The sequence below is a fragment of the Onychostoma macrolepis genome, chromosome 08, assembly GCF_012432095.1.
Source record: "Onychostoma macrolepis isolate SWU-2019 chromosome 08, ASM1243209v1, whole genome shotgun sequence".
Taxonomy (NCBI): domain Eukaryota; kingdom Metazoa; phylum Chordata; class Actinopteri; order Cypriniformes; family Cyprinidae; genus Onychostoma; species Onychostoma macrolepis.
Window position 1 is genome coordinate 29195681 of NC_081162.1, and position 12413 is coordinate 29208093.

The 12413-nt window shown below is 39.4% G+C and overlaps 1 protein-coding gene across 2 annotated transcripts; it reads right to left on the reverse strand.

The window, feature by feature from the left end:
• Positions 1-81: 81 nt before the first annotated feature.
• Positions 82-7812, reverse strand: LOC131545631 (matrix metalloproteinase-19-like). 2 transcript variants are annotated; one of them, XM_058784643.1, is made up of 8 exons: positions 7693-7812; positions 7512-7599; positions 6974-7101; positions 6023-6235; positions 2151-2546; positions 1912-2076; positions 988-1112; positions 82-922 (listed from the first exon to the last, which is right to left on the reverse strand). In XM_058784643.1, the coding sequence occupies exons 3-8, from the start codon at positions 7035-7037 to the stop codon at positions 683-685; spliced, it is 1203 nt and encodes a 400-aa protein (XP_058640626.1). In that variant the 5' UTR covers positions 7038-7101; positions 7512-7599; positions 7693-7812; the 3' UTR covers positions 82-682. The 2 variants fall into 2 exon arrangements, with proteins under 2 accessions (XP_058640626.1, XP_058640627.1); XM_058784644.1 differs by lacking the exons at positions 7512-7599; positions 7693-7812 and having other exon boundaries at positions 2151-2234; positions 2301-2546; positions 6974-7094.
• Positions 7813-12413: the final 4601 nt, after the last annotated feature.

Genomic DNA, 12413 nt, shown 5'->3' on the forward strand with positions numbered 1-12413 from the left:
TGACATGGAAATGATTTACAGTCAAACCAAAAATTATTCAGACAGCAGATATAATGTCTGATATTTTTTTTACTAGCGGGTGCAGGACACTACAGTTCATTTATGTAAGTGAGGATAGCAAAATAAAGTAAACTGTGACATATTATACCCAAAAATTCTTCATACTTTGACCTTTTTACACACAGACTGAACAAAATGAAGCATTGCTTGGTAATTGGTTTAAGCTAAATTGGTATTATTTATTTGTGAACTTAAATTTAACAGCTGAATAATTTTTGGTTGATTGCAATCCATTACATACACTGCAAAAAATGTTTTTCAATGGGGTTAGAAAAATAATCTTCATTCAAAGGCTGAACAAGATCATTTTTCTTGCCCCATTTGCAGGCAAAAACTAACAAAATTTATTTTAACATCTTAAATCATTTTACTTGTACAGTAAATGCATCTTGATTCAAGAATGTTTAGATCTTTATACTAGAAAACAAGACAGAAACAGTAAGAGAATCATTTTTTAGTTAAATCTCACATTATCAAGATGAATTTGTTCTGACACGATTTAACTCTGAGTTCTTGTCATATTTTATCACCATTTTCTAAACTATAGAGAATAAACTGATAATGTGAGAAATGTTGAAGGTGTCTGAGTAATGTTTGGTTCGACTGTATCTTGAATGTAAAGTTAGTCATCACAGCGCATCCATCTCTCTCTGGTGCGGAGCGGAGAACCCTTCTCCAGCGTCAGCGCAGGACTCAGGCTCCAGAAGCGCTCTCCGCTGAACACATAGACGCGTCCGTCGCTCGCGCTGAAGGCAGCGTCCGGATCCCGGGGCAAACCGGAGCTGAGCTGAGCCAGAGGTCTGGGGTAGAGCCGCAGGGGTTTAGCTGATCCCAGTTCATCCCAGAGCCAGTACTCTGATCCCTGCGGAGCACACACACAATCACTGTCACACCAGAACAAACGCTGCTCTTCTGCAGGAGTCTCACCTTGATGAAGACCAGCGCGCGCCGGCTCTGGAGGAAGAACGCCGCCTGTATGTTGGAGGGAATGGTGAGGCGTTTCGGGTAGCCGTGGTCCAGTTTAAAGCCGGAATATCTCCAGACTTTATCTCCTGTGGCCATCAGGTACAGTAACAATAAAAACAATAACATATTGAAATTACAGCAGCGTTTGTTAAAATGGTGTTTTCTATTACTTGCTTTCTAGGTCATTTTCAGCAGATACAGTACTTATAAAAAGTTTGGAACCATGATTTTTAAATGTTTTTAAAGAAGTCTCTTCTGCTCACCATGGCTGCATTTATTTGATTAAAAATGTTATTTTTTTATGATTTTAAAACAGCTGTTTTCTGTGTGAATATCTGTTAAACTGTAATTTATTTCTGTGATCAAAGCTGAATTTTCAGCATCATGACTCCAGTCTTCAGTGTTGAAATGTTCAATACTGAAAACAGTTTTGCTGCACAAGATTCTTTGATGAAGTTCAGAAGAACATTATAAATGTTTTTGCAGTCACTTTTGATCAAGGTAATGCATATTTCCTAAAAATTAAAACATTAGAATGGTAGTGTATCATGGTTTCAACATTGATAATAATCAGAAATGTTTGTTGAGCAGCAAATCAGCATATTAGAATGATTTCTGAAGATCATGTGACACTGAAGACTGCAGTAATGATGCTGAAAATACAGCTGCGCATCACAGAAATAAATTACAGTTTAACACATATTCACATAGAAAACAGCTGTTTTAAAATTATAACAAAATTTCACATTTTTACTGTATTTTTGATCAAATAAATGCAGCCTTGGTGAGCAGAAGAGACTTAAAAAAAAAATTATAAAATCATCATATATTCAAACAATGTTCCTGTATCTATTTGAATTCAACACTGTGTTAAGTTCAGTTCACCTTTAAGAAAGTAGGATTTGTTGGTTCTTTGCGAGTGAACAGCTGCATTGATGTCGCCGGGCAGTTCTTTCCACAGGGCATTAATGGGAACCGGAGCATTATATCCCGATTCTGAGACGGTCCACACGTAATGACCCCTGAAAGCAAACGTCTTGTGAAGAGGCCCTGAGAGGAAAAGCACAAGGACATGAGTGACCGCCTCAGGCGCTGGACTGATCAGAGGTCAGCGGTGCAGTTACCCAGCATGACGGCGTCCAGTCCTGCGGAGCAGGGGTCCGGCACAGGCTTTCTCTGAGCGCCGGAGGCTTTCTCCACAGGTTTTCCTGAGAGAGCTGACATCAGTTTTGGCCTGTTATTGGTCAAACAGAAGCACGACTGCATACTCTTACCGTACAAAGCCTGTATGCCGCGGATGTCGTCGGGGTGCAGTCTGAAGTCGCGGCGGTAACCTTTGAACACGGGGCCCATGAGCGCGCTGTGGAACTGGGAGTGGCCTAGTCCTAGGGCGTGGCCTATCTCATGGGCCGCCACGATTCGCAGGTTTGATCCGTGACTCCGCCCCTCCGTCCAAACCTCGTCCGCATCGAAGTGAACCGTGCCGGACTCCGGGCCCTCGGCGTGTCCCAAAACCTGCCCTGGACCGGACAGCAGATTCTTAACTCTTTCCCTGCATGTTTTCACAGTTATACGCTAGGGGGCGCTATTACGCATCTCCTGAATGAGTCTAGAAAGTCAAGTCACCTTTATTTATATAGTGCTTTTAACAATACAGATTGTGTCAAAGCAACTTTCCAATATCAGAATAGGAAATAGTGTGTCAATAATGTAAAATGATAAGATTAAACACTCAATTTCCAGTTATTGAGTTCAGTGATGTTATCGTCCAGCTCAGTTCAGTTTAAATAGTATCTGTGCGATCAAGTCGACGATATCGCTGGGAATTAAGTGTCTCCAACTGAGCAAGCCAGAGGAACCAGAACTCCATCGGTGACAGAATGGAGAAAAAAACCTTGGAGAAACCAGACTCAGTCGGGGTCAGTTCTTCTCTGACCAGACGAGGACAACTGGACCCCCGACTGAGCCTGGTTTCTCCCAAGGTTTTTGATCAGAAAGTGCCGATCAAAAACACAGACCACGAAGACGCAGAAATGAGCGATCTCATATGTGAGCATATGCATATGAAAAATAATACCATCATCAACACTAACCGCATATAAATGAAAACTATCTAATGTTACAGAGTGAAATGTGGACCCAGAAAGTGTTGAAGGCCTGTGAAGCTTTGAGATCCTGATGGAAGCCATCTACTGCATCTTTGCTTTGATAATATTACTGAATATGATCCAGATGTAGTATTTGATAAAAAATGAAATTTTCTCAGCTTTTTGCTCAAAATGTTGCTTTTTCATGAAACCTACCTACATTTAAGTGTTGATTTAAAAAATGTTTGAAGCTAGAATAGAACTGATTTTTTTTTGTTTGAAAGTAGAGTTAAAAAGTCTTCATTCTCCCTTACAGAAATTTGAAAGCATTTAAAAGATCTTAATCAGAGCAGAGACTCTTAAATTCATAAAGTCGTGGTATTGCATGTTGCATGAACTGAAAAAAAAATGAATCTCTTCCTCAGTATTTCTGTCTTGTTTTTCAGTACAAATATCAAAACATCCTTAAATCAAGATATATTTACTGGAGATAAAGAATGAAGATATGAAGACTTGTTTTCTGAGAGACTGAACAAAATGAGGTGAGTTTATGATTAAAACACGAACATACATCTGCCAATGGGGAATGAAAACTTGTTTTCCCTTTGAATTAAGTTGATTTTTCTGAACTCATTGGTTGATGTTTATTCTTCTATTATCATTAATTCACTTCATTTTGATACATTTCTCAAAACAAGACTTCCTATCATATGTCATGTTCATATGTCAGTCTTTAGTCATTTGCACTGGACAACATGACAAGAATACCGAGGAAGAACATCACTTTACTGCAGCGTGATCAGAAGGTGCTGTAACAAAAAAACAAAAACATTCTAGTTAAGCTGTTTTTTGTGTGTGTAATTAATTAAAAAGTAATGTAGATCGGTTGGAAGGACATTGTATTGCCATATTGTGTTCCCTTTAATTTATCCTTAAATGTTCTTTAATTGGTCTTTAAACGGTTTTTTACAATCACTTTTGCACTAATAGCAGAACCTTCATGTCATTTTTCAAAACTCTAGTCACATAATTCACAACCGATGATCAAAATGCACATTTTTCAAAACACTTAACACTTTTTCCAAATGCTTGGATACGATACACACGAGCCAAAGTTCTTTTGTTCATTGAACTAAAATCACGGGTTCAAAATGACAAAACTTAACATCAAAGTATCACTGTTTCAAAATACAGCTCACACATTTAATCTGAAGTGAGTTTATTCATTTCATTATTATGATCTAACTATCGACTGATACAGCTGCTCAGAATGCTACATAATTGTTGCATTACTCTTGAAGCATAGTTTTTATGGAAAATGATGAACAATATTAAATGTTTAGATTATGAAAGCAACTGAGGACTGAGTGTGTTCAGGTGTGATCAGTTTAAAGATGCCTGTTGTTGGGAGAAATAAAAAAATCCCCAAAATTCTATATCATTGTTATCAGTATTTGTTTTTCCTACAATACAGTAAATGTGTTTTTAGAGGGTGATAGAGCTGGAAGCTGATGAAAACCATTCATATTTTTGGATGAGAGCGGCACAGAACGACTGGAGTTTTTCCAAGATCTTTAACTAATGAAAACATCTGTTATGATGTGGATGAGAACCTGTGGCCAAACCCACAAGACAGGGTTGATAAAAACATAGAAGAGCAGTGAGGAACACTCCAGCTGACATTTCACTGTAGGCCTACTGTAGTTTTTTCTTATCTAATTTTTTCTTATTTAAAGTTTTTTGAAAAACCTGTTGATTATTTCATAAATAATTTTCGAATTTTGTTTAATGATTCCAGTGTCTGTACTTTTCTCTCTAGTCAAGTCAAGTCACCTTTATTTATACAGCGCTTTTAACAATACAGATTGTGTCAAAGCAACTTTCCAATATCAGAATAGGAAAACAGTGTCAATAATGTAAAATGATAAGATTAAACACTCAATTTTCAGTTAAAGGCATTTCATTATTGAGTTCAGTGATGTTATCGTCCAGCTCAGTTCAGTTCTAATAGTATCTGTGCGATCAAGTCGACGATATCGCTGGGAATTAAGTGTCTCCAACTGAGCAAGCCAGAGGAACCAGAACTCCATCGGTGACAGAATGGAGAAAAAACCTTGGGCTCAGTCGGGGGTCAGTTCTCCTCTGACCAGACGAGACCAGCAGTTCACTTCCAGCTGCAGCAGAGTCAGATTGTGCAGAGGACTCGTCTGGTTCCTGAGGTCTTGTCCTGATGTCTGTCTAGGTGATGAGGTCTTTACTGGGGATCTAGTCTATTACAGTGATGTATGAATGTGTAGAACCATAATGAAAGCTGCATCATGTGTTTTGAACAACTATATTTAATGATTGTACTAACAACTAAACAGTGAAACTATGGGTATCGTGTGTGTGGAGATCTAAAGTAATGTTCCTATGATATTTCATAATAAATGAGTTTTTTGAACCAATGCTTCTGCAAATGCAAGGCATCTCTAAAGATATTAACACAATATGCAAAGTTTTGAACATTGGACAGACTGTGTTACAAATAATGACACAAAATTAATAATTTTGAGTTTTGTGTCTAGAGTTTAGAAAAATGACATGAAGGTTCTGTTATTAGTGCAAAAATGATTATAAAAAACTAAAAACAAGTCTTAAACTGACCTTTGTAAAACTTGCATAAACCTTTTCAGTGACATTTTTCACAGAATTGCATCACAATTCTGAGGAATTAAGTCACAATTGCAAGAAAAAAAGTCAGAATTGTGAGATAAAAAGTTACCTTTTTTATTTATTTAGTGGCAGAAACATGCTTTCATACTCAACAGAGGAGGACTGAATTGCATGCAAATGCCTAGAGGAGTCATTTCAAACCCTAACATCTAATGTTTTCTGGAAACATGTTTAGAAAGGGCAGTGCGTCTCACCGGGTCCGTCGAACGCGACAGGGCAGCCCTGGTCTCTCCTGTGGAAGGCGATGTTGATGTCGGCGTGACCTGCGCTGACCTCCTGGAAGTGAAGCGGACTGACGGCGCTCCAGTAACCGAAGGCTGTGTGAACCGCCGCTCGCGTCCCAGACCAACCCAGAGCCAGCGCATGGTTATAGATGCGATACGTCAGTCTCTTCTTACGCCACTGACCTGCAGCGCACCGATTCGGTCAGACTCATACAGTATACAACAGTATATACGCTTCTGTTCTGGCAAAGAGCAAGCCTTGCATGCATTACAGCAGAACAAAACTAACCATAATATATATATTGCAAGATGTCATGAGCAATATTAAATGAATGCAATATTCTTAAAGTAATGCAATGACATAAATCAAAATAAATGACAAAAGAAAGCTGCTGAAGCAGAACTGAAATGTGACCCTGCAGCACAGAAGCAGTCATAAGCAGCACAGCTATATTTGCAGCAATAGCCAACAATACATTGTATGGGTCAAAATTATACATTTCTCTTTTATGCCAAAAATCATTAGAATATTAAGATCATGTTCCATGAAGATATTTAGTAAATTTCCTACCATAAATATCTCAAAACTTCATGTTTGATTAGTAATATGCATTGCTAAGAACTTCATTTGAACAACTTTAAAGGTGATTTTCTCAATATTTAGATTTTTTTGCTCCCTCAGATTCCAGATTTTCAAATAGTTGTATCTCAGACAAATATTGTCCAACAAACCATACATCAATGGAAAGCTCATTTATGTATAAAAAATTTACCCTTAGGACTGGTTTTGTGCTCCAGGGTCACAAACGGTCACTTAAGACTGATTTTCAGCTTGATTGATCGCTTGATTTTCAGTGCAGTGCTTAATTTTTGATCAGTGTTATTGAGCACAGGTGAAGCGGCGCTGTGTTCTTGTCTCACCCAGGACTCGGTATCTCAGCGTGCGGCTGAAGGATTCGCTCAGACCGCAGCGGGCCGCTCTCATCGCGGTCAGCGTGCTGGCGTCCAGACGGCCCGTCACTGAGAGACCGGTCACCCGCTGGAAGATCCTGAAACATTACACACATTAGAGATCTCTGAGCGGACGGCTTCGAGGAAACCCAACAGTGTTTTATTTGTCACCCCATTGATTCTGTGTGTGTGTGTGTGTGTGTGTGCGCGCATTTTTATGACAAATCAGGACATAAATGTGTATAATGGCAAGGCTATGACAGGTATTACAAGGAGAAGGTGACTTTTCAGGACATTACTCCATGTCCCCACTTTTCAAAACGCTTATAAATCACACAGAATGGAGTGTATTGAAAATCTGAAATAGCAGACAGTCTCCTGTAAGGGGTAGGTTTAGGTGTAGGGTTGGTGTAGAGCAATAGCACATACAGTTTGATTAACCATTACGCCTATGGGATGTCCCCACTTTTCACAAAAACAAACGTGTGTGTGTGTGTGTGTGTGATACCGGAGAGCCTCATTGATTTGCTCAGTTTGAATCCCTGAGGATCAGCGCTGGATGATGGAGGTAAATAGCCGTATCGCTTCAGATAGACCTGAGAGACACAGACAAATATGAGAACGAGCTCAGCACAAATCTAGAATAATCACGCAAGTCTGACACAGAAACAGAGATGAGTTCTGCTTACCGTGGCCTCCTTCAGCGCCGCAGGATCCAGAGCGGCACACAGCGTCAAGAGCGTCATCAGGACCAGGACTCGCATCTCTGCTGCTCTGAGATCCGGAGCTGGGCTCGTGTGAGAGACTCGTCTGGGTGTGTGTGTCTGCAGTTCACTCTGGAGGCTTGCTCCAGATCGTTGCGGTCATCAGAACTATGTGAAGTCATGTTGAGCAGAACAAACAAGTGTGTGCCCACAAGCAGAGCATGCATCACGTGCTCTGAGGCCTGAGCACTCCAGCAGGAAGTGACATCATACCGCAGTAGTCAGGTGGCTTCAGCATCTGCAAAAGCCATTAGTGCCCACGAGTGACCTTCCTGTCTGGTGACCTCAGCAGATTTAACGAGGCTTCGTGGTCAAAATCGGACGCCAGTTCTGTGACGTCACTGTTTGTTAGGCTCAAATACTTCATTTTGTCTCCATAATAAAATTAACGAGGATCTGACATATATTCAGAATAGAGTTCCTATGAGGGGGTCGTTGTCTGTCGAACAGCACAAACAAGCTGATTCTCATGAGAGTGTTGGGTTGAGCGAGAGGAAGTGTGGAGTTTATAATTACCGCTATAATTAGGCTGTGAGCAGACGAGTGGTTGAGTGTGAGGATTGATGAGTGTGTTTTAAAACACTTTCCCCAAAACTCCTTCATTAATTCTCCAGAGGATGTTGTTACATTTGTAAAACAAGTTACATTTATGCATTTAGATGTTGCTTTTATCCAAAGTGGCAACAAAGAGCCAACAATCATTGTAGTACTCAAAGCCAGGTTTATAATCTAGACAACTATATTGTGTGTGTGTGTGTGAGAGAGAGAGAGAGAGAGAGAAAGAGTGTGTGTGTGTGTGTGTGAGAGAGAGAGAGTGTGTGTGTGTGTGTGTGTGTGTGAGAGAGAGAGAAAGAGTGTCTGTGTGTGTGAGAGAGAGAAAGAGTGTGTGTGTGTGTGTGTGTGTGAGAGAGAGAGAAAGAGTGTGTGTGTGTGTGTGAGAGAGGTTTAAAACACCTTTATTTTATCCGTTTTCATTTTTCATTCCAATATTCCATTCAAAATTCTACAAAAAACAAAAAAAAACAACACCAACAACACAATCCAATCGATACAAATTTCAACCCTTTCATTAAATCTTTAAAACTGTTTTTCCGAGTCCTCCAAATTGCCAACTTGGCTGAGCCCAAAAGATAATTTAACAAAACCACTTTCCTTCGTTCACTGACTTTGTACTTTGGACCACTAATAAAAACTTGATAGGAAAATTCCTCACCCACGCTTTCAAAACAAACCTCTAAAAAATAAAAAAGACCTCTTAGCCTCCCACACTGGATAAACAAATGTTCAACCGTTTCCTCCACCCCACAAAAAAGACATTCCCTCCCTACTTCTGGATTCAGGTGCGCCACGTGTCTGTTTGTTGCTATTATACCATACATCAGTCTCCACTGTAAATCTGCTGTACGTTTCTCAATAGGAGGCTTGTACAGAGATCTCCAGCAACCCCTGAAGTCTGGCCCAAACACTTCTGGCCACCTCCATGTTTTAACTCTTTTCAACACAGTTTGATGTGACACTTTAACACACACAATGTACAGTGCCTTTTTACCAATGTCTTGAAATAATCCCAACTCTGGAGTTTTAAAGGACAAAAAAGTATCTTCATCACCCTGAATTGCCTGTGCAGCAGAGACTCGTATGGATGGAAACCTGTAGCTCCATCCCTCCGAAAGAGATTCTAGTGCTTCTCTGCAGGCTCCAGGCAGTGCTGTACGTATCTCCGCTAACATCTGATCCAAGAGACGTAAAGAATGTATTCCTGTCTTGTGCTGAATTGAAACTGCCGTCCTCCACCCACTGCCATCTCTTAGATGTTTGATCTTTGTACATCCAGCTCTGACCAGACAAGTCCTCACACTGCTTGAAGACAACATTTTTGTTTGCATCAAAGGGTTATGAAATAAAGGTTCTCCCATAATCCAGTCCTGTGGTCGCAAAATGTCTCTAGTCACAGAAAAAGTCAGATGAGGTAAAATGAAGTCAGATGATTCAAATCCAGTTCATTCACTTTCAGTAAAAACAGCTGCTTGTCATATCCCAGATTTGACGTTCTCCTTAACAGAGCGCATGCCACATTTGTCCACTCCACGTCCTCCTCATATAACAATCTCTGTGCTGCCTGTAATCGAAAAGTACGAATCCTGCTTCTTATGTCAATCAGACTTTGTCCCCCCTCATGAGTTGGAAGATATAAAGCTGACGCTGGAATCCAGTGCTGTCCTGACCAAAAAAACTCCACCAGTTTTCTCTGGATACTTTTGACAATGTCATCTGGTGGCTCTAATACGTTCAGTCTATGCCATAATCTGGAGGCAGCCAGGTTATTTGTAACCAAAACTCTACCCCTGTAGGATAGCTCTGGCAATAGCCATTTCCATTTAGACAACTTGGCAGCCACCTTCTCCAGCAAACCCTCCCAGTTCTTTCTTCTATAACTTTCTACTCCTAAAACACTCCAAGAATTTTGATTCCTTCTCTTCCCCAATGCAATCCCCAGGAAGTGGAGGTGGCCCACCATTTTCCCACCGACCCACAATAAACCCGTTACTTTTTCCCCAATTGACTTTAGTCAAGACGCTTTCTCATAAACATCCAAACTCTTACATAGTATTTGCACATCTTCTTGTCTGGTAACAAAAACAGTTACATCATCGGCATAAGCCGACAAAAAACATCTTGAATCCCGCGGGTCACCTGGAACCATAAAACCCTTTAATTCATTTCTTAATTTGCATAAAAAAGGGCTCAATTGCTAGGCTATAAAGTTGCCCTGAGAGAGGACACCCCTGTCGAATACCTCTTTTTACAGGCAATGGATAAGTCAAACCATTCCCCATCTTAAGCATTATTGAAGCCCCTTTATACAACAAACGTATCCATGAAATAAAAACATTCCCAAACCCAAATGATTCTAAGACTTTAAAAATGTACTCATGACCTACCCGGTCAAAAGCCTTCTCCTGATCAATAGATAAAAAGCCCACATTACAATTTTCAATAATAGACACATCAATAACATCTCTGATTAAAAACAGATTGTCCATGATTGTGCGACCCGGAATACAATATGATTGCTCCCTTTTGACCACAACATGTAAATATTTTTTTAACCTATTGGCTAAAACTTTAGCCAATATTTTATAGTCTGAGCACATCAAAGACACAGGGCGCCAATTTTTTAATAAACCAAGATCTCCATTTTTTGGTATAAGAGAGATCACAGCCCTCTGACAGCTAGTTGGTAACATGCCTTTTTCAAAACATTCACAACAAACTTCATAAAAATCTTCACCTAAACCAGTCCAGAAAGTCTTATAAAATTCAGCAGGTAAACCATCTATTCCTGGTGCACGCCCATTGGAAAGTTGCTGAACTGCATCTGAAAGTTCATTCAAATGAATCATGGGTTAAGGTTCATCCTAGTTTATATCAGATATACAAGACCCACCCTCAACTTGTTGCGTGGTGCACAGGGTGGGGTTGTCATCAGGAAAGCCATAAACGCCGGTCACGCCTAAGATACTTTTTTGTTTGTTGTTATCAATTTAATAATATTTAATAAGAAACGATCTTGTATATCTGATATAAACTAGGATGATATAATAATATAACGTCAATGTCTCGAATGAAGACGCAATATTTTATTAAATCAACCAAATTCGTAGAAATATTGACTTATGCGAACAAAGAGGAGCTAACGAGACAAAGCGTAAGGCCTAACAATTACAATTAGGTTGGGAAAATAAGATAAGGATGGTGAAACCGCGGTACACAATTCAAACAGAAAGAGCGAACAAAATCATGGAAACTTCTTGGAAACGGTTCCGGTTTCAAAGCGTAACGCCGTGAAAAAAAAACTTTGCGGTTTATATCTCACAAAGGTGTGAGGAGGCCTAGAACAGTAGCGCCGATAAACATGTAGGTAGATGAAAAATGTTAAATAGAACGCAGCTCTGATGTGTCTTATCTCAGTAATAAACAGTTGCATTTGCTAACTATTGGAATTTACGACATGTTAAAACGTGTCGGTATAATGCAGATGAGGTCAAAAACTGCTTGCCGCATGTTTTCATAAAATGAAGAACAAAATATTATGACATCCGTTTTCTGGGTCAGATCTAAAAGACAGACGCCTAAAACGCCGGTGTCAAAGCATTGGTGTGGACAGAATAAAAAAGACGTGAATCATTCCGCCTTTCGCTTAAAATTACTTATCAACTGTAAGTCGTTTACCTAACTATTGTTTTATAGTATTTGATAAATGTTTTATGTATTGAATGTATTGAAGCGGGTGTTTAACAAGTTTGAAATGTTTTAATGTTCCTGTTTAAGAGTTTTATATTCAGCATACCGTAAATAAAGCGGTTAAATTCACAATTCAATTCAATAATGAAATGCCTTTAACTGAAAATTGAGTGTTTAATCTTATCATTATACATTACTGACACTCTATCCTCCAATTTGATACTGTTAAGTGCTTTGACACAATCTGTATTGTAAAAGCGCTATATAAATAAAGGTGACTTGACTTGACTTGACTTAAATGAGCATGTAGTATTGTTTCAATTAATTCCATAACAGTACGTACTTCAGCGGTTCTTTGTGTGATTTCATAATAAAAGCATCTAAATTGTTAACAGACTATT

What these genes read in the sequence shown, in the direction of transcription:
- LOC131545631 (XM_058784643.1), bottom strand. Translation starts at nt 7,037, where the DNA reads ATGAGAGCGGCCCGCTGCGGTCTGAGCGAATCCTTCAGCCGCACGCTG. An exon ending in ACTGGACGCCGTCATGCTGG is followed by an intron (nt 2,077 to 2,150) that starts GTAACTGCACCG and finishes TTTTCCTCTCAG; the next exon opens with GGCCTCTTCACAAGACGTTT. An exon ending in GCGCGCTGGTCTTCATCAAG is followed by an intron (nt 923 to 987) that starts GTGAGACTCCTG and finishes TGTGCTCCGCAG; the next exon opens with GGATCAGAGTACTGGCTCTG.